Source organism: Eleutherodactylus coqui, chromosome 12 (genome assembly GCF_035609145.1).
Source record: "Eleutherodactylus coqui strain aEleCoq1 chromosome 12, aEleCoq1.hap1, whole genome shotgun sequence".
Taxonomy (NCBI): Eukaryota; Metazoa; Chordata; class Amphibia; order Anura; family Eleutherodactylidae; genus Eleutherodactylus; species Eleutherodactylus coqui.
Window position 1 is genome coordinate 33,663,680 of NC_089848.1, and position 24,630 is coordinate 33,688,309.

Genomic DNA, 24,630 nt, shown 5'->3' on the forward strand with positions numbered 1-24,630 from the left:
TATTACTATTTGTAAGCCTAAGCTGTTCCTCTTTGATATTTGAATAAGCCAGGTACGTAGATGGAATTTGTGAATAGTATTTTGTGTGTCTGTAGGAAAAAAAAAACTACTATTTTGAGCATCTCTGTCATTGGAGACTCTTCTACTAGAAGCTCCCGCAAAAACTGTAGCTTACAGACACAGCCGACATCACAGAACAAAGGAAAATATGTATGTTCCATGTAGAACCTCATTACTTATATTGGCCCATATTTATAAATACAGCATTCAGTGAAATCAATGGAAATAACCTGGAGCCATACAGTAAGTTGGAGAATACACTATAGCTGAAAATGGACCTGACAACTGTTTGGGCATAAAACGTAATGCTGGAAAATACAATATTTAAAAGTTCCTAGAAAAGACTTTCGTAATTTAATATAGAAAGAATTAGGAGAAATAGCCAGCTTACCTCCCTATAAGCTGTATTTCCCTGTCTGTACTGTCTGAGACTACACTGAAGAACAAGTTTGGTAGGACAGGTGCTTGTACCCATTAGATACAATGGTCTTGCCTCAATCAGTTGATGAAGCCCCCAGCAGATCCTTGTTACACATTATAGATTACACAGTAGCCAGTGAAATCAATGATCCAACTGTGTAATGCATGGATGAACTGAGTCCTTCAGAGAGAAACACTCTTTGTAGAGTGTTCCCCGCTGCCTAAAAATAGGGGATCCTAAATGAGGTACTTTCCTCTTATAGATGAGGCCTATCAGAGTCTCTGGTCAATTGGAAACCAAACAAAACAATATTATAATCACTGCCATATGCCATAATAGATTACATGAAAAGGGGCCGTCTAAGCAAAATACCCCAAGAAGTATACTTATAATTTTAGAATTTGAACCATCTTAACCCACCTACTTCTATTTGCTAGATCACCTTATAGATGCCTAAAGTTACATCATCTATCTGGAGAGCCAACAATGTTGTAGTTTTTGAAGCCTCATTCCACCCTTCTCTCATAAAAAGACTTCTACCAACAACCTGTTATTTGATCTAGGGACAGCGGGACATGGATAAAATTAAAAGCTCTGATGTGCTGGCTTCTTTTAATTAGATTGAAAAGTCTACAGAGCTACAAGAAGTCACCATGGGATCCATCTAAGTTCACCAACTCTTTACTAGATCATCTAATAGATATTGTTAGTTATTGCATCTGTCAATACAGAACCCTTTAATGGGCATCTGTCTCTTGATATTTGCATTTGCAGTGGAGGGCTGATTCTAACTGTATCCAACACTGTGTTGGGGTTGTAGGTATAGCTCTAAAAATGGCAGTTCCCATGTGCAATGTTTCAATGTGCTATATCAAGATAATAGAAGGCAGAAAAAGACCTGCAATGTTGCATCAAACAACGTTTTATAGAGCTGTTCTCCCATAGAAGTCTTTTTTCTAAGGACAATATTCCCATATCATGGCATGGTATTGAATTACCATTGGGCTTCATACCGCTCAGCCATATAGATGAGGCCTATCAGAGTCTCTGGTCAATCGAAAAACCAAACCAAACAATATTATAATCACTGTGTGATTGTGGTGGATCTCATGGGTGATTGGTAAAATGACCCATAGTCAAGGTTGAAATAGGCTAATAAGGTGAGTGAAGAGCTGAGTGGAATTCTCTTTTTCATGTCTGATTTGCAGCTTAGACTTTATAGTTGCCTGACAACATTCTTGTTAAAAAAGATATAGTTTTACTAAAAATCATTTTGTTTCTTTAATATTGCCACAGAATCCGATGGTGAGTGCTTTGGCTTACCTCCTAGGTAAAAAAAATAGATTGCTGTGCTTTTCGAGTACTATTGACTGCTAAGCTCTCAATGATGCAGAATGAGACTCCATAGATTAGTGATCCCTTGTTGCCCTACTAGAAGATGTTTTCCAGTCTTATATTTCTATTATACAGAGTCTAGTTTAAAGAACAGAATATGTTACTAAAGATGAACATTTCTACTATTTCCAGGATTCCAATTGTGTCTTTCACAAATTAACACAAAAGTATCTTTTTTAATCTGTATTTAGTGATTCTGGTCCACTCCGCATAGCGAAGACTCCATCTCCACCTGAAGAGGTTCCACAGATACCTAGTCCATTAGCAAGTCCTAACCATACATTAGCACCTGCGTCCCCTGCACCAGCAAGGCCTAAATCACCTTCACAGGTACGTAGACATCATACTACAGAAAGAAAGCTATGCTGGGTATATTAAAGAAAACCTTCATTTAAAATATGTTTTAAAGAACTTTAAAGTGCACTTATTAACCCCTCAATGACACAGGACATACAGTTGCATCCTGTGCATTCGGGGTTGATATATGGAAATTTAGAGTAAAAAAACGAAAATGAAGATAAAGAAGGGGTTGTCTTTAAGGCTCTGTTCACATAAAACAAGCGTTGTTTTGCACGCATTCGTGCTGCACAAAAAGCAGCGCTGCAGGGATGTGCAAGAAAACGCATGAGAGAAGCTCCGTGCCCATTGCTTTCAATGGGGCTGCCGCTCCTGCTGGCGACCCCATTGAAAGCAATGGGCTGCAGGCACCAACTGCAGTGATTTTCGGGGAAGGGCTTGAAATATAAGACCTTCCCTGAAAATCATGCCTAGCTTGTGTAAAAATAAAAAATATATATATACTCACCTCTCCGCCGTTGTCGGGGCTCGGCACATCTAGCCGCATGGTCCCTGGCACTATACTAAAGCTCTTTTAGCAGTCAGGGATTTAAAATGCCTGCATCCTGAAAGGGTTGCATCTGATTTAGCTGAGCGTTCAGCCATTCATTAAATGACAGCTGAGCGCTGCCTGTGATTGGTCACAGCGCTCAGCCAATCACAGGCAGTGCTCAGCCACTCATTGAATTCAATGAATGGCTGAGTGCTGCATGTGCTTGGCTGAGCACTGTGACCAATCACAGGCCGCGGCGCTCAGCTGTCATTCAATAAATGGCTGAGTGCTGCCTGTGATTGGCTGAGTATTTTTACACCAGTTAGGGATGATCTTCAGGGAAAGCCTTATGTTTAAAGCCCTTCCCTGAAAACCATTGCAAGGGTTGCCGGCAGACCATTGCTTTCAATGGGGACGCTGGCGGCAGCAGCAGCCCTATTGAAAGAAATTGGAGAACAGCGCAATCCTCTGCCACAGCTGTGGCAGGGGATTCTTTACTCCCCGTGGGGAGTGCCATCATTACTGAACACCGTGACAGTGCTGTCACAGTGTTTAGTGACAAGGGGACTCCCCAAGGAGAATATTTATACGCAACCCGGATCTTCTCGGCGTGCGGATGTGCGAGCTTTTGCAGGTGTGCGAATTTGCATGCCTATAAAAGACAGACATGTGAACTCACCATAGGAAAACAATGGTTCTAGCAGACACGTGGTTATGTGCGCACAAATACACGATCGTCTGAACGAGGCCCAGGGGGCTATGAATATGTTAATCTGCTATATCCAGATCCTGTACTGGGGTAGTACCAAGATTACAGGTTTTTCCCTTGCCGCAGTACTGTACCGCTAACTCTGTCATCCAACTACTATTTCAATGTCTACATTTGTGGAAGAATGTTCTGAGGAGCACATGTTCTGTTTACTCTACAAGTTGGGTGTTTTTCGCATGTTTGTGATATTTTGCTCTTCATTCCCAAGTTATCCGAGTTAGATTTGGTAAGTTACCACAACATAGCGGCACTACAGCACAGAGTAGATGATCTATAGATGTAGCCTTCTCCCTCCCTCGTAGTGGCAGACTGCATTGCTTAGAGCATATCTGGCTTTTAAGCTGCTCATAGAACTAGCTAGATGAGAATACATAGAATTACACATCTTGCCGTACTTCACCTTTGTGAGTTGTATCTAATTTCTTGGGTGTTAACGACATTTACATTTCTCATGTGTTTTGGAGCCAGATGGTAATGTTAATGAGCTCGTTTTACCGAACTGCAGCAACAAAGCCTTCTTGATGACTTGTTATATTACAGAATAATCCATGAAGGCTATTTCAGAGTAGAGGGAAATTATCATTTTAAGATTTTTCATGAAGGTCACGTGACGTCTTCACAGCCCCTTCTAAGCCAACCTTAAAGAGGATTTCCAGGGATGAAAAACTACTTTAATTAACCCAATTTGTTAAAATACTACAATCCTCAACATAGTTTTAGAAGTCCACAGCATCCCCGTGCTGCTGCCGCTGTTTTTGTTTTCCTCTGAATCTTTTTACCCACCGGTAGGATGACCGCCACTTGAGCCTATGCAGTTACACTCTGACCATGCAGTGGCTGGTTGATGAAGGGCAGTGATCTGGTGCCTATATGGATGCAGACATGTAAGCACAAATGCAATGCAGAACCAGACAATGTTGGCACCGGCACAGTGAGGAATTTCGAAGATTGGTACAGATGTAGCAATTGTTAACATGACTGGTGCATCGTGATAACTTCATTTACTGCATTGTAGTTGGGTTATTATAACATGTTAAATGTCAAGTTAGTGTTTGCTACATCTGTACATAAAAGAAATTCTTTTGGTAGAACAAAACTTTTTTGGTTTAATGTTTTGTGTATTTTTGTTTTAAAAAATCGGTAAAGAAGGTACAATTGCCAAATTCAAGCTGCAACATAGAGACTTTTCTGTTGGAGGACTTTACTTAAAGAGGACCTGGCAAGTGGAGTCAGCTGCATAGCTTTGCAGATGTGGCCCCTCTAATTCTATTGCAGCTTTTTTGTTTGTTTTTTCTCCCCTTGTTGACCCGTACCAAGTCTTATTTGATTCGACTCCCGGTGCTTTGAATCTGTCAAGTGGGCGGTCGTCACTGCTCTTTGGCAATCAAATCTGACATTATCTATTGGAGGCCACCTACTTGAAAGATCCAAAGCAGCAGGAGGCTAATCTAATAGGAGTCAGTACAGGGGGATGGGAGGGAGTAGGAACAAAATAGAGGTTGCAATAAAGTCAACGGGGTCATAGTTGTAAAGCCATTCAACTGAGCCCACTGATATGACAGGTTCTCTTTAAAGAGGTTCTAAGGTTACATTTGCATATATTGACAAGAGGATTTACATGGAAATGTTACTGTAGACGTTCACCCCTCATATATATTGGATATAACCTGCAGTGCAATAAGGAAGAAAGTGCGTTTGGATTACCGCATCATTCCCCTCAAATCTAGATTGTTTTTCCTGCAGTGTATGAACAAGATATGATTAGATGCCCACTGAAAATCTGCCAAGCGTATCAACCATGTATATGTGCGGCCATTGGGCTTCAATACAAATTTTGTTTTTAGGGCCTTTTTTTTAAATTCAGGATTGAATATTATTTTTTTCCTAATTAAAATGAAGAAAGCTATGCGAAAGTGACAGGTCATCAATATATGTCATAGCATTAGAGATGAGTGAGTATACTCACTAAGGTACATTACTCGAGCGAGTAGTGCCTTAGCCGAGTATCTCCCCGCTCGTCTCCAAAGATTCGGGGGCCAGCGGGGAGGAACGGAGGGGAGATCTCTCTCTCCCCCCGCTCCCCGCCGTAACTCACCTGTCACCTGCGCCTGTCCCCGAATCTTTAGAGACGAGTGGGAAGATACTCGGCTAAGGCACTACTCGCTCGAGTAATGTGCCTTAGCGAGTATACTCGCTCATCTCTACATAGCATAAGAAACCTAGTTCGCACTGATCACAAACCTTCAGCTTTGAAAATATCTGACAAAACATTCTAAACCAGCAGTGGGCAACTAATGACTGAGGGACCGAATGTGGCAGAAGGGTGCTAAACCTGAAGCCCATGGCCTGGTTCTACTTTCTGTCTCTGTAATGAGTGGTATGTACATTCAATAGACACAGTTCCATGCATATGTGCTACTTCCTGGGCCATACATTTGGCATCCATACACTGCTCTTTAGCAAACAGAATGGGGTTATAAATCCCCCCATTTGCACAGTAGAGATGGCCATACATGCAGTTATTCTCCATAATGAATGTCACATTACTGGTACTGGTCTTGGTATTGTACGTGGGGAAACATAGAACTCATGGGCCACAATAGCAAAACTATAAGTTGTGGAGGAGGCCCAGAAGTTCCATGGGTCAGACCTGTGGTGGGCTCGGGGCCTCCTGCCACACAGCAGCCATGTGGTTTGCATGCCAGGAGTGTCATAGGTTCATTCAATAGGTCATACATCAATGTCCATATCCAGACTGCTACCCTTCATGTCAGTTTGGATATGGCCATGATGTGAACTGTAATTTGGAGCCCACAGAATGACCAAGTGGTAGATCTGTATTACCAAAGCACTGAGTTCCCAACATTACCGTAAGAGAGGCCTCAGAGGACCGTATGCGCGATTGCGCACGCTTCAGTGAACGAGGCTTGTGCAGTGAACAAGGTTTGATGAGGCTGATTTGCGCGATGCATTACACTGCACTCTTTGTACATGCAAGGCCAGTTCACATGCATGCGCGACACACGTCTTCCGTGATTTAAAAGGCAAGCCCTTGGTGAGCGAATATGCAAGAACTTAAAGCAGGTTCCATTTTGTTGTGCATGATCAAAATGTGAACAAAAAAATTGTTCATGTGAAAGAACGCATTGACATCAATGGGTTCTATTCTCTGCGTATTGTGTGGGCAATAAGCAATACGCAAAACCGCCCTATCAAAAAGGTATGAGATGGAGGTCTGCAACTTCCATGTGTGAATTAGGAAAAATATCCACCACATTATTAGAACTGTGTTTATTTCCTTTCATATGAGCAATGTGGGAATTCACGAACACACAAGGTTGGAGATCTTCAGTCATCATGAACGTTACCAATCTTCTCTTATGTAATCCTTCTGCTAGCTGAGAAAAGGTCCTCCTGTACCTCCACTACCGAAGCTCACCCCATCAAAAGAACTACAACAAGAAAATATCATTAGCTTCTTTGAAGACAACTTTGTCCCTGAGATCAATGTGACAACCCCTTCACAGGTAAGTGGACTCCTTAGGCTGGGGTCACACAGGGCGGATTTGCCGCGGTTTTGCCGCAGCAGATCCGCCCGCGGCAAAACCGCCCGCGGCCGCTAAGCCCGGGATTAGCCAGCCATGTGGACGAGGTTTCTCAGAAATCTCGTCCACACGGGACGGCTAATCCGCTGCGGTAAATCCGGTTGAAACCGCGGCTGCGGCGGCCGCAGCCGCGGTTTCAAAAGAAGCAGCATGCTCATTCTTTTTTTCATTCCGCTGCGGCCGCGCTCTCCTCTATGGGAGCGCCGGCCGCAACGGAAGAGCAAGCGGCCGGACCGCTTCAAAGCCGCCGCGGCTTAAACCGCGGCGGCTCTGCCGGCGGAGATCTCGCGGTTTTTGCTGCGGCCAAACCGCGAGATTTCCGACGGCAATCCGCCCCGTGTGACCCTAGGCTAAAGTAGCTATCCCATGAAAATAAGTTATCCTCTATCCACAGGAAGCGAGTAACTGTCTGATTGTGGCGGTCCAACGTCTGGAACCTCCACGATCACTAGAGCAGGGGTCAGAAGTGTCCTGATTGAATCGAGTGGTGGCTATGTGTGTGCACTACTGCTCCATTCATAGCAATGGGACCGCAGGAGATAACTCACTTATTATATAAGAATAGCATTGAATTGCAAAGAGCTTAAAAGTGTCCTGAGGCCGTCGCCCCCTAATGAGCTTTACCTCTCAGAATTATCGCAGCAGCATGCGCAGCAGTTTGTAGAGCAGATGGTTAAGTGGATACCTGAGATTAATCGGATCTTGTTTCTTATAGAATGAAATTGCAGAAGAAAAGAAAGTTGAATCTTTACTAGATCTGGACTTTGATCCTTTCAAACCAGAAGCTGCATCAGCGGGAATAACACAGTCTCATTCACCAATGTCTCAGGTGTGGGTCACTACATCCTTGGCTATGTGCAAACGTCTAAAAACTCTATCTATCTATCTATCTATCTATCTATCTATCTATCTATCTATCTATCTCATATCTATCTATCTCCTATCTCATATCTATCTATCTATCTATCTATCTATCTATCTATCTATCTATCTATCTATCTCCTATCTCATATCTATCTATCTATCTCCTATCTCATATCTATCTATCTATCTCCTATCTCATATTTATCTATCTATCTATCTATCTATCTCCTATCTCATATCTCATATCTATCTATCTATCTCATATCTATCTATCTATCTCATATCTATCTATCTCATATATCATATCTATCTATCATATCTATCTATCTATCTCATATCTATCATATCTATCTATCTATCTCATATCTATCTATCATCTATCTATCTCATATCTATCTATCTCATATCTATCTATCTATCTATCTCATATCTATCTATCATCTATCTATCTCATATCTATCTATCTATCTCATATCTCTCTATCTATCCATCTATCTATCTATCTATCATCTATCTATCTCATATCTATCTATCTCCTATCTCATATCTATCTATCTATCTATCTCCTATCTCATATCTATCTATCTATCTCATATCTATCTATCTCATATCTATCTATCTCATATATCATATCTATCTATCATCTATCTATCTATCTCATATCTATCATATCTATCTATCTATCTCATATCTATCATATCTATCTATCTATCTATCTCATATCTATCTATCATCTATCTATCTCATATCTATCTATCTCATATCTATCTATCTATCTATCTATCTCATATCTATCTATCTCATATCTATCTATCTCATATTTATCTATCTCATATCTATCTATCTCATATATCATATCTATCTATCATCTATCTATCTATCTATCTCATATCTATCATATCGATCTATCTATCTCATATCTATCTATCGTCTATCTATCTATCTATCTATCTCATATCTATCTATCATCTATCTATCTCATATCTATCTATCTATCATCTATCTATCTCATATCTATCTATCTATCTATGTCATATCTATCTATCATCTATCTATCTCATATCTATCTATCTATCTATCTCATATCTCTCTATCTATCTATCTATCTATCTCATATCTATCTATCATCTATCTATCTCATATCTATCTATCATCTATCTATCTCATATCTATCTATCATCTATCTATCTATCTATCTCATATCTATCTATCATCTATCTATCTCATATCTATCTCATATATCATATCTATCTATCTATCATCTATCTATCTATCTATCATCTATCTATCTATCTATCTCATATCTATCTATCTATCTATCTCATATCTATCTATCTCATATCTATCTATCTATCTATCTATCTATCTATCTATCTATCTCATATCTATCTATCTCATATCTACCTCCATATCTATCTATCTATCTTATATCTCTCTATCTATCTATCTATCTATCTATCTATCTATCTATCTATCTATCTATCTATCCCATATCTACCTCCATATCTATCTATCTCATATCTATCTATCTATCTATCTATCTATCTATCTATCTATCTATCTATCTATCTATCTATCTATCTATCTCATATCTATCTATCTATCTCATATCTACCTCCATATCTATCTATCTATCTTATATCTCTCTATCTATCTATCTATCTATCTATCTATCTATCTATCTATCTTATATCTATCTATCATCTCATATCTATCTATCTATCTATCGATCTCATATCTATCTATTTATCCTATTCTACTTGTAAAATTCATTTTATTCAGAATCGAATGATCTACAAAGTCTATAATCCTGCACCTATTTCTAGTACAATTTCCATTTCCACTACTATTTTTCTATGGAAGCATTTTTTGTCAACATTTCCTTGTAGGCTTCCCCTCTGAAGGTTCTTGCTGTTGGCCATTGCATAAATGTAGTATTACATGAGTCATTCAAATGTAGAGTGATACATGATTCGGGTTGGGTTTCTAATATAAGATACTCATATGCTGCAATAGCGTATATGGAAATGACTTGTCTAAGTAGTAGATGAATAGTACCATAAGACGAAGCACTGGTAACCACATGGTGGATTCTTTAGGTCTGAAGGGCTTTTTAGATACTTTCTTTAAGCTGCTGCAGTTTTATATGACTGATCTGTATATCCAATCCCTTTAACAACTGCAAAATATTTTTGAGTTACATATTGGTGTTATTTGATGAAAATGGAAAAATCCTAGCCTGTGTTCTGTGCAGTTCACAAGATTGAACGTCAACTACAGAATATAACTTGGCATTTAAAGGTTCTTGAATTTTTGACAGTTTGATTATTATAGATCTGATCTCTATTCTTTAGTTTAGCGCAGTGTTTGCCGTTGTTATGTCATGGATACACTGAATATATGTATTTTTTCAGTAAAAAGAACATGATTAAAATGTGTAAATGATGAGTCTAGTAGAAATGTTACCACTAAATTCTGGGATCAGTCTTCCTCGGCGCTCTAATATCAGTCATTTTCTGTGAAGAGCACACATTAAGACACAATTAGCATATTCCCAAACATAAGTTCAGTAACCTTTTCTGCTGTTTCTAGCCCTTTTCTTTTGCATTCTATTTAACTTAAAGGAGATGTCCCGCGCCGAAACGGGTTTTTTTTTTTTTTAAACCCCCCCCCCGTTCGGCGCGAGACAACCCCGATGCAGGGGTTAAAAAAACCACCCGCACAGCGCTTACCTGAATCCCGGCGGTCCGGCGTCTTCATACTCACCTTCTGAAGATGGCCGCCGGGATCCTCTGCCTCCGTGGACCGCAGCTCTTCTGTGCGGTCCACTGCTGATTCCAGCCTCCTGATTGGCTGGAATCGGCACGTGACGGGGCGGAGCTACACGGAGCCGCTCTCTGGCACGAGCGGCTCCATAGAAGACTGCTGAAGACCCGGACTGCGCAAGCGCGGCTAATTTGGCCATCGGAGGCCAAAAATTAGTCGGCTCCATGGGAACGAGGACGCTAGCAACGGAGCAGGTAAGTATAAAACTTTTTATAACTTCTGTATGGCTCATAATTAATGCACAATGTATATTACAAAGTGCATTATTATGGCCATACAGAAGTGTATAGACCCACTTGCTGCCTCGGGACATCTCCTTTAAAGTCCTAAAAGTATGTATTTTTATAAGAGCGTGCGGACAATGATGGTTGATAAAACCAGACAAAGGGAAAGGGCAACGAAAGCATATCACTGAAAAGCCAGGATTATATCAAAAGCAAAAATATCAAAAAGGCGACCCTCAACTATAAAAGAGCCTATTAAAATGGAAGGCTGGCATCTCCTTATCCCGTGGATGCAGCGAACATCCCTTTTTATAACCATTAAATACATTGACAAACAAGAGTGGAAGAAAACACTCCATGGGTCATTCTGCCTTGTTAGAGATAAAAAGGATATACAGTCGGTCAAACAAACCTGGGCTCTATCTTTCAGAGATGAGAGGGTCATGATGGTCTCCACTAGTGCCAGCCATGAGGGGTATGTTTTGCTATGGCGTCCACTTTCTTGTATATGCCAATAGGTTATAATGGAGCAGAATCTGATGTCTAAAGGTTTAGTTTAAGCTAAATATTTTTATATATTTAGATGTCATTTTTTGGAATGTGTTAGTTAAAATGTAACACCTCATTGATATGAGGATATTGGTGAATGTGCATCTTTAATCATGGGTGTAGCTAGAGTCCTGTGGGACCCAGGGAACATTTTGGACCTAGCCCTCCTGCATGACTGTGCCCCACAAAAATGCTAATGCCCTCTCTGTCACTCGCATAAATCTTGCCTCCTATGTGGCAATAAAAAAACTGCGGAAACCCACCTGTACCATTTCCATTGCAAGTACATGTTTCTTTTGTCTTTAGCCCAGGGTGATATTCTCTGTGTACCCCAGAACTCTGGTAAGCCACAAGCCTAAAGCAGCCTGTGACTTACCAGAATAAATGGTAGGGCAGGGAGACAATGGCGGTTCTAAATGAAATAGCACTTGCCTGGGAATGTAAACAGGCTCCTTTTCACATTGGGGCCTGGTCACAGTCATACTCCCAGCAACTGCCATTGTTATGCCAATGTCTTTAAATGTCAGTGTTTGTAGAATGCCTTTTAACAGCCATCAAAGGATTATGGAAACGCCATTAGCAGATCTATGGTACTTTATGACAAGAACTTTATCAATACTCCTGTTAAAAAAACTACACATCCTCATCATTGGTGGAGATTTCAATACAGCTCTGGCCCCACACCTAAACAGATCAACCTAATCTGCCCAGAATGACCAGTCATCCAAAGGTGTCTCCAGTTTAAAGACTCAAATATCACTATATGATCCCTGGTGCTTAAATAATATCTCAAATATCTCAGATTACGCATTTTATTCCTATGTTCACAATTTATACTCCAGAATTGACTGTATATTTTCTTCCACTTACCTATTTTCCCAAATTCAAAATTCATCAGCAGAAACTTTAATCATTTCTGCCCCAGTGTGCATTACGACTGATCTCCAGATGTCCTGCTCATTTAACAAAAATTGGCTTTTTTCCCCTCATACCTTAGAAACTGAGACTACTTCATATGCCCCCCAATTGGTGAATGGGAACATTTTGTGGACAACCATGTGGCCCACCAAGATGATCTATGTCTCCTCTGGAAGACAACCAAGGTGGTGATACATGGTCATATTACATCATATGGCTCTCATTAGAAATAAAATTACAAGCTCTCAAATATAATTCCCTTTACCAATACTAAACAGAAGCACATGACCGACATATTAGGTTAAAAACCACCAAGTCGTTTTTAAACAGATTTACCTAGACGTTCAACAACTACTTGAGACTTTCTTAAGAGGAGAGGCTCAGTGGGCAATTGACAGTACCATAAATACATATTCTGATGGGGCAATAAACAGGGGAAACCTTTGGCACATCTAAAACCCCATCCTAAATTCACAAACTGTATTTTGGGACAGGCTAGGCATCCTCAGCATCTGAAATGCAAATCAGAGTTATGAAATCCTGACAAAAATGATCACAAACAGACTAAAGATCATACCAGCCTGAATATTAACAACATCTCAGCAGGGTTTTCTGAATGGTTGAAACTCTACTAAAGGAATCAGGATGTCTATCGCTGCCTCGATTCAAGCCAGCAACAAAACCTCATCCCCAACAATGCTTCTCAGCTTTGATGCTAAGAAGGAGTTCAACATGGTCTCATGGCAATTTTTACAAACTACTCTTTAAGATATAAACTTTGTCCACACTTTTCTTTTTCTTTCCTAACACACCCTTCACGGAGATGTCCCGTCATTAATTACAATCAATGGACGTAACACCCCTACAATTGGCTTAAATCAAGGCACCAGACAGAATTGTCCCCTCTCCTTTCTCCTCTTTCATTTATCCCTAGACGGATTGATCCAGCTAATACAGACACCTCTCCACAGGGGATATCACTGGGCACCCAGGAGATCAGACACTCAACATTTGCTGATGGCCTCCTGCTGTTTATATCATACCCTAGTAGAATGCTACTCTTGGCCCTCAACCTTACAAATAAATATGTATGCCTTTCTGGATTTATGATCTTCCTAGACAAATTGGACACCCTTGTCCTGAAGGGCTCAGCAGCTCCATCCTGGGAAGAATCTATACAGTTTAAATGGGCTAGATCACACCTAAATATCATTGGGTCCTTTTTCCTCGCAATATCAACAGACGTTGCTTTTTTTAATGTCTCACCATACATTACATCCCTCAAAAATACAGAGGTGGAAGGTTTCACTCTAACATTCTCAGGTAGAGACAATCTATCAAAAATGGTAATGTTCTCCAAATTATTGTAAATCCTGCAGCCCCTTCCTATGTAAGACCACAGGCTGAAACAAGTATGCTCTCCTCAGATCCTTTATTTGGAATGGAAAAATGCTCAATACAGTTTTACAAATTTTCACAAAGCCAAAAATAAAATGGGGGCCCCAATTTTCCCCAAATTCAGATTTACAATCTAGTCTCCCAACTATGAATTGTCACAAACTGGATTCAGTCTTCAGACACCCCTATAAACATGGATGAATATTTTGCTGGAACTTTCTCTCTGCTTTATGTCCATCATGATTCACAAACTTCCCTAACAGAAGAACTGAGAAACAGCCCTCTCCATTTTTCTATCCTAAAAGCCTGGCAACACACAGGATGCCTATTAGGACAACCCTCCCCCAACTACTCTATGCTCCAACTTTTCCTGGGCAGCCTCTTTTCTTCAAAAACAAGACCAGCACAGATATGTCATCATATGGAGATCCTTTGGAATTTCTACAATCGGTAACATAGTAACTAACAGCACATGCACTCTAACCTTTTCAGAAGGTCAAAGGAAATGTAATATATAAAACAACAGTATATTCCACTGCTTACAAGTAAATAGCTAATATAGGTGCAAAGAATCCTGCCCCTCCCCACGGACATTCTTGTATCTCAAACCCATAGGGCTGTTTCAAACTTCTTGAAACATTTTTCTGACTTTTCAACTTGAGAACTAATCAATTACTCTTATAAAGCCACTAAGTGGCTATCCTCAGCTATATATTCAGACATAGCAATAAAAATTGTACACAGGGCAGATATTTCTCCTTCTCACAGCCATCAAGTGGACAAAAACAAATCAATTAAATGTCCAAGGTGCTTACACTTTAGAAGCAAATCTTTACCACTGCTTTTGGTTTTGCCCAAGTCTTGTAGGAGAAGGTTGGGAAATTGAATAGAGATCATATGGTAGCTCTAAGACAAGTGTCTTCTGAATGGGCAATTTTTGGTCACCTACATATCACTACTTTATTAGCACCCACGCAGAGGAAACTATTATGTCTCAGTTACCACGCATAAATCAATTTTACAGCAATGGATTTCACCAAGGCCATACCTTTTATGTTTATTTCTAATAATAATTTCTTTTTAATTTCTTTTCCATATGGATTGGATAGAGGCTACTCTGCATAAAATATACGACCTATAGATGCATGTAATTACATGAGATGTATGTGTTACGCCCGCCTGGTCCACAAAAGCGCCACTCCTCAGAACAGACACAAACGTGTCCATTTAAAACCTGCAAACACCCACATAGTGTTTGCAAGGACCAATTGCACCTCTCCAGGCTATGATGGAAGGACCCCTGTCCCTTACTAATCTGGGAAAGTGGGGCACCCCTACCCCAAAAGCAGGGTAATCGTCCTGATAAGGTTGGCCCCACTGTCTTCATCTGGGGCCTGGCTATCCCAGATTAGGGACCTGGAAAAATGCACCAAAAACACACATCACTGCTCACACCAACACCCATGGTTGTGCATACAACATATAACAGAAACCCCACCCAGAGCTCACATGCATACAGATGGTAAACCATAGCCAGTCCAAGTGTACTCACACCAGGGGAATAGAGAGTCAGCCACCGAGCTGACATAGGGAACAGTGTCAGGCATCACCCATCTGACACACATAGGACATCAGACTTCTGGAGGCCGCACCTGCCCAGGGATAGGGAGAAACCTGTGGGCCACCTGCACCTGTGTGGTCACCGTACCACACACTACACAATACATGCACTCCAGAATGCAAGGAGAGGAGGGACAGCGGGTGTCCAGACTGTCTTCAGGGGAGGAGGGAGGGACACTACAGACAAGCATGCACACACCAGCTCTGAGTGGGCTCAACACAGCGTACAACAGTAAGGCACTAAAATGACCAGCAATTTCTTCACAAGAGTTGCTGTCATTTATCTGCAGCAGACAAGGAGAATACCACACCCAGCCAGCTCAATTAACCCCTACCTGTGAAGATGTGTGAAAGGAAACCAGTAGAACCACAGGTCCCAGATGCACAATCTTAACAGAGTATTTGCCAAACTTCCCTATATATATATATATATATATATATATATATATTTATTTAAATATATATATTCAGCCATATATATGTTTTGAGAACAGCAGATTGACAAATCTTCTGCTAAGGGCAACTGTCATCATCCAGATATGTGCCACAAACAAGTGCTGAGGAAGAGGTCTGCTAACCTCGAAACACAAGTAGATGCTGGTTTTATAAATAAACAGAGAAATTTGGCAAATACTCATGTCATGTAATTATATACGTCCATAGATTGCACCGTGTGCCCATTATTTTAATCATTTTGACATTTGTTGTTTAAATGTTTACTCAGTTGGATATATTGGGACTTGGGGTCGGCTGTACCTACTGTATACAGGGGCTTTCTGCCTTAATTCAAAAATTTCAGCTCATTACCTTCATCTTCAATTTCTTTTTCTGTTTTCTGTTGGGGTTGGTCCACCATTCTTTTATTATTCTGCTCACTTATTCAGAATTACGGAAACCTTTCATCCACACAATATCACTTAGGAGCTGCACTAGACTATACTCTTGCTTCCAGTATACTACCTGGTTTCTAGACAACTGTGACAGGATCCACCATTATAACTTGGCTAATCACATCAATACTTTTCCAAAGAAGAAATCCAAGTGAAAGTCCCAACTATATTATATTTTGCATAGGAGCGAAAAATCTATGCAGGCCAGCTCCGCAGTGATTTTGGGGAAGGGCTTGAAATATAAGCCCTTCCCTGAAAATAAACCCCAGCTGAATGAAAAAAATTAATAATAATCACCTAGCAACGTTGTCTAAGCTCCGACACTTCTTCTCTCTGGCTCCCCGGCAGTGTTCTTCAGCATTTTCTTCTGGCCAGGATTTAAAAATACCCTATTCCTAGAAGCGCTGCTTCTGATTGGCTGAGCACTGTGACCAATGAGCGGTAGCGCTCAGCTGTCATTCAATGAATGTCATTCTGGGGAGCCAGAGAGAAGAAGTGCCAGAGCCCCGACAGCGTTTCTAGGTGATATATTAATGTTTTTTATTTTTTCATTCAGCCAGGGCTTATTTTCAGGGAAGGGCTTGTATTTCAAGCCCTTCCCCAAAAATCACTGCAGGGGTTGCCGGCATCCCATAGCTTTCAATGTGTTGGCAGCAGCGCCAGCCACATTAAATGTAATAGAAGAATATTGCGATCCTCTGCCACAGCTATGACAGGGGATTCTTTTGTCCCCGCTGCAGTCCCCTGATCACTGAACCCTGTGACAGTGCTGTCACGGTGTTCAGTCATGAGGGGACTCCCTGTAACATCACACGATGTTACTCACAGAACAGACTTAACCGGCGCACGCATGTCCTATATTTTGCAGGTGTGAGTATTTTGGGCCTGTAAAAAATGGACATGTGAACACTTCATAGTGAACCAATAGTTCTAATAGATGCACATTTTTTTGCGCACTTAGGTGTGAAAAAGATTGCTCTTCTGACCGAGCCCTAATAGTTGCACCATGAACTTAATGAATTAAATCTGGCAGAGATTATTCCAGAATAAAAAAGTGTAAATGATCATTTTTTCCAAAATGTTATTCAGACATATCTGTCAAGATGAAACTTAATAAATGTTGTTTTCTTTTTTTTGCATTAATGTAGTTTTGTTTCATTTATTTCTCATTTGCATTTTCAGACCTTGCCTTGGGATCTCTGGACGGTAAGAAGACTTTTTAACTACCAGGGTACTGTATGGAATTTCTTTTGTAGCTAAAGGCTGCTTTTGTTCAAATCTTTAGCACTGCAAACCATGACTTGATCAGCAGACTAAAGGCCCATTTACACACACAGTGATTATCGCTCAAAATTCATTCAAACGATGTCTTTTAAGCAATAATCATCGCGTGTAAATGCCATCATCGTTAGCTTTTTGCGCGAACAATGATTTTTAGTTCAGCATAAAAACCATTGTTCGACCGGCCACTTGATAGCAGGGACAGCATGCTTTGATTCTCCGCTGGGAGTGCTGATAACATTGTTTTCAGCTCCAGTCCCTGGGGAGTACAATGGAGCCGTATGCAAATAACAGACCACTTGCTGTTATCTGCATACAGCGAAGGGAGCTTCATTTACATTCAAATGAAGCTAATAAGCTACTAATGGGCATTGATTCCCATTAGCAGCGTATGCTGCTAAAATTCCTCACAATCATTTTAGCCACAAGGCAACAAAAATAATTTTTAACAAGGCATTAGAAATCACCGAGGCAGAAGGATCTAATGAGTATAAATGCCCTTCATGTAAAAAGAACCTTATAATATAAAATATAACTTTTATTAATAAAAATATAAAAACAATAAGGGCTAGGACCAACAAACAAACATCTAGTGACTATCCCCAGGATTGGATAATCCAAATGAGAAGCGATCCTCTAAGAAAAAGAAAACGAGGACCTAAAGGGTATTCACACTGGATAATTAGGGTAGTATATTACAATTATATCATAATCCCTATGCAAAACGAGAAAATAACAGCAACCATTGGTTTATGGCAGTCCCCATAAAGAATACCTTGCTGCATAGTCAAGAAATAGTGCTGGGTACCAATGCTTTGATCCACTGTATTGCCTGTACAGACCGGTCCCTAATGATAGCTCATATTATTCCCAGGATTACTAATGAGAATTCACAGTTCAGCCCTGATGGTGGACTGACGGCTTCTGCTCCTCTATTTATTATTTTGTGTAGCTCGGGAGGATTGGCCGAAACCGGGGTTATTGCACTCTGGGTTGATTTTGAATAGCTATCTAGGGATTTGATTCACCTAGGGATTATTGACGGAAGCATTTTTTGCCCTGGTTTTCAATGCCAAGAATCTATACTTCAGATTTTTGCCATTTATTCTACATATTTAACGACTTACATGGTTCCTGATGATTTTGAGCTATCCAAATGAAACACGTCAACCCCTCTTTGTATTTGGACTCTTGATCCATTGAAGAGAACCCTGAATCTATCTTTTTTATTATGTGTCTCTGAAGTCTTACAGTGAACTATATCTAAAGTGCTACCTGCTAATTCTATGGCACTTAATTTATCCATCTAGTAATGGAAATTTGTCTGATTAGCTGATTAGGGAATACTGGGTACGTTAAATCTGTATATTCTCATTAGTAATCCTGGGAATAATATGAGATATTCTTTATTATGCAAATGGGGAGCTATTATTAGGGACCGGTCTGTATAGGCAATATAGGGGATCAAAGCATTGGTATCCAGCACTATTTCTTGACTATGCAGTGTGGTATTCTTTATGGGGACTGCCATAACACAATGGTTGTTGTTGTTGTTTTCCTCGTTTTGCATATAGGGATTACAATACGATTCTAATCTAATATCCTAATTATCCAGTATGCAAACCCTTTAGGTCATCGTTTTCTATCTCTTAGAGGATCACTTCTCATTTGAAATATCCAATCCTGGGGATAGTCAATAGTTATTTGTTTGTTAGTCCTATTCCTCGCTCTCCCCCGCCCCTCTCTATTGACATAACACAGCGGCTGCTCAATACTGAATGGTCACTATTTACACTGAGAGATCAGTGTTCAGCTCATCGTCCAACGTTTATGCTGCATAAACGATGGACGATGAGCTGAATGATCATCGCTCAGTGTTAATAGCAGCCGTTCAGTACTGAGCGGCCGCTATGTTATGTCAATGGAGAGGGGCGGGAGAGCGCGAGGAGAGAAATCTCCTGCAACCGCCCCACCACACTGCTGGCCACTCTGTGAGCGAGCCAGCGATACTAGCTCCTGTGCAACAGCACCACAGTGAGTGTATGCCGGGACAAGTGTCGTCCATCATTTGCCCGACATTCGTCCCGTCTAAATGGGCCTTAAACCCCCTTTTACACACACAGATGATTGCTCAAAATTCGTCAGAAAACGGCAGTTTTGAGCAATCATTTTGCATTAGCTATTAATGGGCTAATCAGCCCATTAGTAGCTGACTAGCTTCATTTGCATGTATTTAGAGAAAAGCAGGTGGTCTGTTCTCTAAATACTTCGCTGTTGTTCTCCAGCTGGACAGCAGCTGAAAGAGTCTTGTCAGGGATGATGGATTTTAAGCTGAGCTGAACTCAGTGATAGACGAAAAGTGCACGATTAGTGCATGATGGGCACACATTTACAAACAACGATTATCGCTCGAAACTTTGAGTGATAATCGTTGTGTCTAAATGGGCCTTTAGGTACTTTTACAAGAGATGACTGTCAACATCTTTTTTTAACCATTATTGCTCCTGTGCTTTCACATGGGAGAGATAGTTGTTCAATGAATGGAGATGGAGGGCACTGAAGAAGATCTCTTCCAGCTGCCCACCTCCTTTCAGAGTAAACAGGCAGTTGTTCATAGATGAACGACTGCCTGTTCTAATGGGTCGACAGTCACTTGGTTTTTAGGTGAGCTAAAAACTAAACAACTCTGAGAAGTCAGCGACTCTCTCACTTACTTGCCCTGTTGGGTCCCATGTTTACATGGGATGACAGTCACCCATAATCACTGGTTAGAGTGATTACTTGGGCATTTGTCAGCCTGTGCAGAAGTGCTCTTAGGTCTACAGCAGAGTAGTCTGGTTGTGAGATGCGATGCCTATAGGTTTATAAAAATTGTTTTCATTGTGCTTTTTACTGAATGTTTATGCAGCCGCATTTTTGTGACTTTTGGTCCGTTTCTCATTACCATTTTGGCTCATTTTGCATTCTGACATAGTATCTAAATACAACAAAAATGTCAAAAAATTCTTTCTACATAGTTATGTAACAAAAATAGAAACTATTTACCATTTATATAACATACTTGCCATAAATGTAATTTTAAGCATTATATATGTGTTGCTGATACAGTCCTGATGAATGCAATGCAGCCAAACTATTTAGTAAAGTATTACCTAACTCAATATTCACATTCCACAAAAATATTTTTTCTCTCCTAGACAAACAATGAATTGGTGAAACCAGTAAGTATGTGACTTAATTGTGCGACGTGATGTATTATACTCTTATAAAATGGTAATCTGAAGTTCTACCTTGGAGTTGCTACAAAGAATGTATTAGTGGAGTATATACATAATCCAGTATGAAATACGGTAGTTATTATTGTAGTTGCTCTTGTTAACAACATGACCATTCCCTTAAAGAGAGTATTCCCAGAATCAACATTTATCATCTATCCACAGGGACCCCCATCGTTCTTCAGATGGGTATCTCGTATTCCCCATTCCTCCTCTCCCTCCCTATCCGCATTGAGGAGTGGTGTGAATGCATTGGCAGCGCACATGTTCAGCACCGCTCCATCCAAGCTCCTCCTCTCTATGGAGAGCGCAGTGAGCAGCAAAGGTGGACATGGGATCCCAGTTCTCAGGATTGGTGAGGTTCAAGCAGTGAGACCCCCCCCCCCCACCCCCCACTGATTAGACTTGTATCTCCTATGCTGTAGATAGTTGATAGATATCACTTTTACGTTATATATTTGTAGAGGGAGCTTCATTTTCCCCCTCATTCTCCTGCAGATATATTATATTAATAGTCACAGATTTTCAGTCCATTGAGAAACTACAGGCTACTATAGGTGGAAAATGTATTCTGCTGACCAATCCGCAGGCATTCACACAATTTCTGCAGTCAGATTTATAGAATTGTATCATCCAAATTCCTAGGTATGAAGTTCACTTTTTGTCTTTAAAGTAACTCTAAGTTGGGATTTCATTTAAAAAATAACTTACTTCATTTCACATTGTTTTCATTTCATCACATTTGAGTGTTTCTTTCATCATATCCATAATTTTTCTTTTTTCCTCCCTTTTACTTGTCTGTCTGCATGAAGCCTGACTCCTCAAAAAGTCTGTCATTATATAACCTTGCTGACCCAACTTGTGGGTCAACAGAGGAATTAAGCATTACACAGAGTATTGTAGCTGAGGATACATTGGGTATGGAGGATAGTGACCTCACTGATAGGCAGGAAAAGTCACATGATGCTGCTGCTGCTTTTGATGTTCCCACCTCGGAGGATATGTTGGAATCAACTTGTCAAAAAGAGTTCTTTCCAATGGAATCAGATGATTATGGTGAAAATCTGGAGGGCGTTTCAAGTCACGAAATAGTATTTATGAGTGGTGATGATGATAATGTATTGGAAGATAGTCAGTATCAAGAGGAAGACGGCAGTGTGGAAATGAGAAACAATGCCAATGTAAACCAAGAGGTACTACCAAAAAGCGCAGACATTCAAGAGCAGAGTCCAGAGGATGTCGACGATGAATACATGTCTGACACTGATAGAATCTATGAAGATTATAAGGAGCAGTATAGCCATATAACTGATTTTCATACAAGTGATACTGAGACAGATGCTTTGGGTAATAACTATAAAAGAGATGAGTTGACTGATGGAGAGGAAACAGCAAACACATTTTTAATGGAGAATGTTAATGAAACGAAGAACATCAGTTCCGCTCTCCTGAAAAATGATGACTGCGATAATTATCAAAATGTTATTGAAACATCGGCAAATTGTAATAGTTTGTCTCAAGAATTAGATGACAGTAGAAATACCTCTAGTGGTGATTTTTCACTTCCTAACATGAATTGCCAAGATGTAGTTCATGAAGGAGATCAGTTCATCGGAGAGGAAATCAATATTTCTGAGACTGGTTTTAACAGTACTAACATAGACCCAGACCAGATATGGCCATCTAATTGGGAACCGACGTGTGCAACGGAAGCATGGGGCGAGTCCTACGGAACAGATGGCCAAACACATGAATTCTGGAATCAAGATCCAGCAGAGTTTAATTCGGTTTGGTATTCGACCACCACTGATCATCTAGAAAACAGTGATAATGCATCAGTTTCCAAACAAGATGAAGCACAGGCTAGTTTGTCCATAAATGAAGACTGCAATCCTCCTGAAAGAAGTAGGGAGCATGTTCAACCCATGTCATGCATAAGTTCCAGAACTCCTGGCTGTGAATATTCATCTAACCTCAAAGAGAATGAGGCCAACAGCTCAGATTTGTCAGAAGATGAACTAGCTAATCGGAGATATGGATCTCTCTACCAGGATGTAGAGCATGAGAAAGAAGAGGTATCTCTGTTCCCCCATGTGTAGATTAGTATAGTTACATATTAGTACTTTATGCCCTTTCCATTATGTTTACCTTTTATAGAAAAAAAAGAATAAAAGTGAAATTAGTGCTGAATTAGTGCCGTACATAGTGAGCTACGCACGACCCTAATGTTGTAGTATTTTCAGGGGCTTTACTCCTCAATGGACACGCTAGGCAAAACTGATACACTGGGCTTTACCTAGTTCATGGCCTGAAAGGACTTGACATGATGTAGGATTTGACCAAGGAAGAACACCAAATAGGGAATTCCTGTGTCATGCATCTTCCTGTCAGGGCCGGCACTTTGTATAGCGCAGTACATCAGTATTTCTTTTACTCCTTCGTACTGCCACCCCTTCTGGAGACTGTATTCCCACAATTCTGTACATTTTAGTCTCTTCTATGAACATGAACAGGTGAATTGCATCCCTTACAACATCCAGCATGCCATAACATGCCCCAAATATTTCCAATTTTAGGCTGGCTACATATGAATGGATATGCATAGCGAAATCCGCGGTCGGCATCCACATCGCAGATCCGCAGCGAATACCGTTCATTATATACTGTTGTAAATCACTTTTTCCTGCACACTTGTGGAATCAAATTGTGATTTCCACAAGAGGAGGAAAAATCCCAGCATGTCCTATTTTTGTAGGTCTATTTTGAAGTCAATGGAAGCCATCCGAACTGTGGCCCTTCCGCAACTGACATTGGGGGAAGGTTGCGGATTCCACATCATCGCCTAGCGACAACGCGGGAAAAATAAACATTAAAAAAAATCTGTACTGCGCATGTCCAACGGTGGCTCACCGTGACCATCCACAGTACAGAATATGAAGAGAAGTGATCGGTACGCACGAACGCCGGCTGTGGTCAGGGCGCCCGCATGAGGAATCCGACCCGTTTGTGTGCAGCCGGCCTTACTGTAGGCTCATAAATTTGTACTTCCAATTGGAATCATTAGCTGGGACTGGAAAAAGGTTTTGTCCGCTTCTGATGAGGGAAAAACCACCATAAATTTCGGTAGGATTCTCTGGTTTGGCTCAACATTCTCTCAATGTAAATCCAAAGTCCACAAATTAAGTCCTCATTTCCTAGATATATTGGCAATACGTATTATAGAGAGAGTCCTAAATATGGCTCCCATAGAATTCTATGGGCTGAAACTGTAATTGTTTCCGAGTTCATGGGCAATTCTTACCATGGAAAATATATGCATCATGGGTCCGTACTGTAGACCGGGGGTCATTCCATACTGATGGAAATGCTTTGTACGCAAGATCTTAAAGATGTTGCGACATGCGGATAACCTATGCCCTATTAGAACGTACAAACACCCTAAAGATCTTCGTGAGACCCCCTCTACTTACCAGAGCAAAGAGACACTAAGGGCTTCGGCAGACCAGCATGTTATGCAATACACTCACTCCTGCGCAATTTGTGCATATTTGCACAGGTACTGCTTGTTCACATGGGTGGGGGAATCACCCCACCCTGCTTTAAATAGCTAATTAGCCTAACAAGGTGCTGTTAATTGCACGTATGCACAGCATTTAGTGCCTATCCGCATGTGCAGATGTGCATGCTTGCACAACTTCCATAGACT

The 24,630-nt window shown here is 40.6% G+C and overlaps 1 protein-coding gene across 4 annotated transcripts in view; it reads left to right on the forward strand.

Annotated features, from left to right (window-relative positions):
* The window catches only part of AMPH (amphiphysin), a 214,858-nt gene that overhangs the window by 155,305 nt on the left and 34,923 nt on the right, over nt 1-24,630 (forward strand). For all 4 annotated transcript variants that reach the window (XM_066584899.1, XM_066584900.1, XM_066584901.1 and 1 more), the window contains exons 10-14: nt 2,068-2,206; nt 6,873-7,001; nt 7,795-7,908; nt 17,551-17,574; nt 20,847-20,870. In XM_066584899.1, coding sequence (XP_066440996.1) covers nt 2,068-2,206; nt 6,873-7,001; nt 7,795-7,908; nt 17,551-17,574; nt 20,847-20,870 — 430 coding nt within the window. The remainder of the gene's footprint in view (nt 1-2,067; nt 2,207-6,872; nt 7,002-7,794; nt 7,909-17,550; nt 17,575-20,846; nt 20,871-24,630) is intronic.